The sequence below is a fragment of the Trachymyrmex cornetzi genome, unplaced genomic scaffold, assembly GCF_001594075.2.
Source record: "Trachymyrmex cornetzi isolate Tcor2-1 unplaced genomic scaffold, Tcor1.1 scaffold1192, whole genome shotgun sequence".
Taxonomy (NCBI): domain Eukaryota; kingdom Metazoa; phylum Arthropoda; class Insecta; order Hymenoptera; family Formicidae; genus Trachymyrmex; species Trachymyrmex cornetzi.
Window position 1 is genome coordinate 1,175 of NW_017295754.1, and position 5,966 is coordinate 7,140.

The 5,966-nt window shown below is 33.2% G+C and overlaps 1 protein-coding gene across 1 annotated transcript in view; it reads right to left on the reverse strand.

The window, feature by feature from the left end:
- Window positions 1-2,812: 2,812 nt before the first annotated feature.
- The window catches only part of LOC108766755 (uncharacterized), a gene marked incomplete at its 3' end in the record, with an annotated part of 6,901 nt that continues 3,747 nt past the window's right edge, over window positions 2,813-5,966 (reverse strand). Inside the window, exon 3 of the mRNA XM_018516254.1 lies at window positions 2,813-4,050. Within this exon, the coding sequence (XP_018371756.1) occupies window positions 2,813-4,050 (1,238 nt within the window). The remainder of the gene's footprint in view (window positions 4,051-5,966) is intronic.

Below are 5,966 nucleotides of genomic sequence, written 5' to 3' on the forward strand. Positions count from 1 at the left end.
GCCAACCCCCTGGTTCTTGTCGAAGCCGGTCGCGTATCGCAGAGAAGCGGAACTCTCGCCTCGGTTGTCTCGTTGCAAGGCTCTCGGAGCGGTCGCTGCAGCTGGTCGGAAACGGCCGACAGAGGCAGGGACCGCGGTGCAGCGAAACGGTTCGAGGAGCTTGCAGTGAGCGGTGAGTCGGAGAGCGGAGTCGAATGCAATATCGGACCGGTAAATGCCGGTAGTGGTGGAGAATACCCTCACCACCGCAGTATTGCTCAGGATATCGGATCTAGGAATCGGTCGGTGTGCTAGGAGCTGGATACGGAGCAAAAAGCCTGAAATATTATTTCGCCGGGCTTTTATACTGTATTGTTGCTCCCGCTCGTATTGTTCCGGAATCATTCGGTGACTCTCGGTATGGAACAATACGAGCGAGAGCTGCGACGCTCGGCGTCGTTCGGCGACGCTCGGGTTTCGTAAGACGAGACGTCTCGCGGCCCGCAATTATGTTTGCTTTGATAAAATGTGTCGAGCGCACCGCGCTCTCATCGCCTACGGTGACCGGGGGTCACCGTAGCGGCATCCGGCGGGTTGGTATTGCCGGGAACGATGCAATTATGGGGGTGCATCGTTACACTCTTCTTCTGCAATTCTGTTGCATACTTGTTGCAAAGATAATCTTTTAGAGCGAATTCGTTTTTTTAAAGATTGAAGATAATTTTCGAAAGGAAAACAACCATATCTTTCTATTGGACCATACGTTTGTACATCCGCACAAAGGTGTAGTAATGAATGTACATTATACACAACAAAATCCTCACCATATATTCTAGGAGCTTTGAGAACAAATTTTCTAATTGCTTCTTCAGCTACGTGTAGGTAAGCCTCGATCATAGATGCACTAGATAAAATAGTAATTGCTACATGAAGTAATAAAAAATGTCGATATTTTACGTCATGAAGAACATTGTAGAAAATAATTACGCCGCTATATAAAACAATAAACCGGAACTCAGTCGCTTTAAAATTTTTTAAGTTTACTAAAGCTCGAGGTTTTCGACAAAAATCAGATGTGACGAATGGACATATTTTCCGTACATTATAATCAATTGTTGCAAGATTTTGTCGAGAGAGTTTACAGTGACGCCCTCCTTCTACCCAATACTTCACAAAGATACGTTTCATAATACCTAGATATATCATATGCATGGGATCCAATATAAATTGTTTCACGGGGTCTATATTTAAAGCAAGTAATGGCGACTTTCCTTTCAGATGATTATTATCATTCGTATTCTCATCTAAGAAATCATATTTTGTTCTCAAAGTAACCGATTTATTTATTTTAGCTGGAAAAAAAATTTGTTTTTTTACTTTTTTAATAGTACACCTTTCGCATCCGTACATGCTCGTATGCCCTTTAATCATTTTTAACATAGCTCTTGCGGGTGCATCAGCCGCAAAACATTCAATTTCAACATAATATATTTTTCCGTTATATTGAAACCCGTTTTTTCGTAAGGAAATTATTTCTTCGTTAAAAAGCTCTAAATATTATTCGTAATATAAAGGGAACGACCCGGGAGAACAGCTTAGTATCAGGCTGCTCCTCGCCCTGATGAAGTGGACTGCAAGGTTCACGAAACGTTGGCATTCCAAGAATGGATTTGAACACGGAGAAAACCCGCGAAACACAAGATTGTCATATAAGCTCTAAATATTTTTCAAGATTTATCGGTTTTCCTTCGCCACAAAAACATGCAATCATGAATGGACGTGAATCTACAGTATCATCACTACGACCTAAAATTGGCCACATGTCAGTTCTACTACTCTTGAATAGTGGTAAACCGTCAATATTTATGATTAATTTGATAGTTAATATTTCGCCATTCAATCCACCATTCTGTAATTTATGCGTCAAATCTTTTTCAATGCCAAAATAATACATCTCGCCGTTATTAAAAGAAATAGTTTCCAATGTCCTAGGAGTACGCAATAGATTTCTAGCACTACACGGTAAAAATGGATAAGCTGGATGTATTAATTCCAAAATCTTATTTAACGCTGCATGTGTTAAATTATTATCAATTGCTAGCTTACGTAAGTTATTCGTAAAATTAGCTGAATTTATTACAAATGTGTGCTTTGTAAGACTATTATTATTATTATTATTTTCATTATCAGCAGTAGACTTATCACCGTCCTCTGTGTTTAATGTATTTCTATAATACATATTATTAGACTCTAATTCAACAAGTGTTAATGAGGGAAAGGATTCATTAGTGGTATTTATTGTATCTGCGTCGATACTATCATTATTCTTCACTTCGTAGCACATACGTAAACACAAATTTTGCCTGTTTGTAGAAATAAAATTAAGGTCGCTTGCTTGAGTACATGAGGACAGTAATACGTTTTTAACTGCATTATTTATCTTTCGACGCAAGTGTCGTTACTTAGAAGTTTCTCACACAGTTTAATGATTTATGTATTAAATTAACTATTAAAAATTTCGAATAATAAAATTGGAAAATATTGAAAAAATTAATATAGGAAGTATCGAATATACACTCATACGCAAAAAAAACGGGCCACTTAAAATTTAGCACTAATTTTTAATATTTTCAAATAGCAATAACTCAGTGAAAATTCATCGTAGCGAAGCATACTTGTTGCAAAGATAATCTTTTAGAGCGAATTCGTTTTTTTAAAGATTGAAGATAATTTTCGAAAGGGAAACAACCATATCTTTCTATTGGACCATACGTTTGTACATCCGCACAAAGGTGTAGTAATGAATGTACATTATACACAACAAAATCCTCACCATATATTCTAGGAGCTTTGAGAACAAATTTTCTAATTGCTTCTTCAGCTACGTGTAGGTAAGCCTCGATCATAGATGCACTAGATAAAATAGTAATTGCTACATGAAGTAATAAAAAATGTCGATATTTTACGTCATGAAGAACATTGTAGAAAATAATTACGCCGCTATATAAAACAATAAACCGGAACTCAGTCGCTTTAAAATTTTTTAAGTTTACTAAAGCTCGAGGTTTTCGACAAAAATCAGATGTGACGAATGGACATATTTTCCGTACATTATAATCAATTGTTGCAAGATTTTGTCGAGAGAGTTTACAGTGACGCCCTCCTTCTACCCAATACTTCACAAAGATACGTTTCATAATACCTAGATATATCATATGCATGGGATCCAATATAAATTGTTTCACGGGGTCTATATTTAAAGCAAGTAATGGCGACTTTCCTTTCAGATGATTATTATCATTCGTATTCTCATCTAAGAAATCATATTTTGTTCTCAAAGTAACCGATTTATTTATTTTAGCTGGAAAAAAAATTTGTTTTTTTACTTTTTTAATAGTACACCTTTCGCATCCGTACATGCTCGTATGCCCTTTAATCATTTTTAACATAGCTCTTGCGGGTGCATCAGCCGCAAAACATTCAATTTCAACATAATATATTTTTCCGTTATATTGAAACCCGTTTTTTCGTAAGGAAATTATTTCTTCGTTAAAAAGCTCTAAATATTTTTCAAGATTTGTCGGTTTTCCTTCGCCACAAAAACATGCAATCATGAATGGACGTGAATCTACAGTATCATCACTACGACCTAAAATTGGCCACAAGTCAGTTCTACTACTCTTGAATAGTGGTAAACCGTCAATATTTATAATTAATTTGATAGTTAATATTTCGCCATTCAATCCACCATTCTGTAATTTATGCGTCAAACCTTTTTCAATGCCAAAATAATACATCTCGCCGTTATCAAAAGAAATAGTTTCCAATGTCCTAGGAGTACGCAATAGATTTCTAGCACTACACGGTAAAAATGGATAAGCTGGATGTATTAATTCCAAAATCTTATTTAACGCTGCATGTGTTAAATTATTATCAATTGCTAGCTTACGTAAGTTATTCGTAAAATTAGCTGAATTTATTACAAATGTGTGCTTTGTAAGACTATTATTATTATTATTATTTTCATTATCAGCAGTAGACTTATCACCGTCCTCTGTGTTTAATGTATTTCTATAATACATATTATTAGACTCTAATTCAACAAGTGTTAATGAGGGAAAGGATTCATTAGTGGTATTTATTGTATCTGCGTCGATACTATCATTATTCTTCACTTCGTAGCACATACGTAAACACAAATTTTGCCTGTTTGTAGAAATAAAATTAAGGTCGCTTGCTTGAGTACATGAGGACAGTAATAAGTTTTTAACTGCATTATTTATCTTTCGATGCAAGTGTCGTTTACTTAGAAGTTTCTCACACATTTTAATGATTTATGTATTAAATTAACTATTAAAAATATCGAATAATAAAATTGGAAAATATTGAAAAAATTAATATAGGAAGTATCGAAAATATTGAACAATGTATTATTTTTTCATATAATATTCACATATTTCAGTAAACATATTACGTAAAATATTACCGTCAATTATTTTAATACCTGTAAGAATATTTATAAAATACAAATAATTTCCACAGAAATAATATATTTCTATATATATAATTTATATCTATTCATAAATTATGTACACTACCATTCATAAATTCGGGAACGTTTGCGATTTTCTTACATTTTATAAAATTAACTTAAGCATCTCTATGAAAAAATATAAAAAAAAAACGAGTTAATAGGAATCGTCGCTGTAAGTAGTGCGTTTAAATCTTTTAGTATAAATATTTGATCCAAAAAGATGTTTATGACAAAATTAATTTCAACAATGAGATTAATTTTATGTTAAACATCTTTTTGGATCAAATATTCATACAAAGATTAATTTTATGTTAAACATCTTTTTGGGGGGATCAAATATTCATACTAAAAGATTTAAACGCACTACTTACAGTGTCGATTCCTATTAACCCGTTTTCTTCTTTATATTTTTTCATTGAGATACTTAAGTTAATTTTATAAAATGTAAGAAAACCGCAAGCGTTTCTGAATTATAATTAATACATAATAACGAATATACATATGTATAACATATAAATAAATTTTTTTAATATAAGGTAAATGTACTAATTAGTGGACAGGTAATGGACATGACCCAATTTATTAAACACAGTGATAAAAAATTTTTAATATTAAGCTTCTAATAATATATACGATTCTAAATAAATTCGTTATTAAATTTTTATAAACAACGAATTTATTTAGAGTCGTACATATCATTAAAAGCTTAATATTAAAATTTTTTATCACTTTATTCAACAATAGACTCATGTCAATTAACATCTGATACAATTATCTTACTGCATATTTGAAACCCGGATGTCCCGGGTATTATTTTATCCTTGTTTAACTTGGCTTAATAATAAGGATAAAACGATACACGGGATACTGGGTGGTTTCCGAACGTAGCCTAAAATACACGTGAATGTGTGCTGCTCGGGCACGTGCTAAACTCATGCATCAAGACTCGTCAAGACATGTCGCAATCGTGAGCAGAGGTTTTGTGCACTTTATTGTTAAAAAATTGAGCTTACATATCCGTTTTCAAATAAAGAATTATTCAAATATAAATTAATTTTGATAAACAAAGAATGATTATTTTAGACCGTTTTTCTTGAAAAAAAAAACGATCGTTAAGTTTTAAATAATAATTTGAAAAATCTCTGCTACATTGCCAAATAATTATTTAATTCAAATGTTAAAACCTTTACTTAATAAAAATTGAAAATTTGTGCCAAGAAATTTGAGAGTGAAATTTCGATTGGATAAAAAAAGACTCGGTGTGCCTACGAAGAGTTAATATAAAATATTAATGTACCTACTCTCTAAAAGTAAATCAGTGACTTCAGTGCTACACTTTGTAACCGTACTCACGAGCAACGGCACAACTTCGTCGCGTGTTCTCGGTACTCAAAGTACGCAAAAGTATCTTCTCTCCCTCGGTAGCAGAATTTTGCGACAGCCAGGCGGTTTT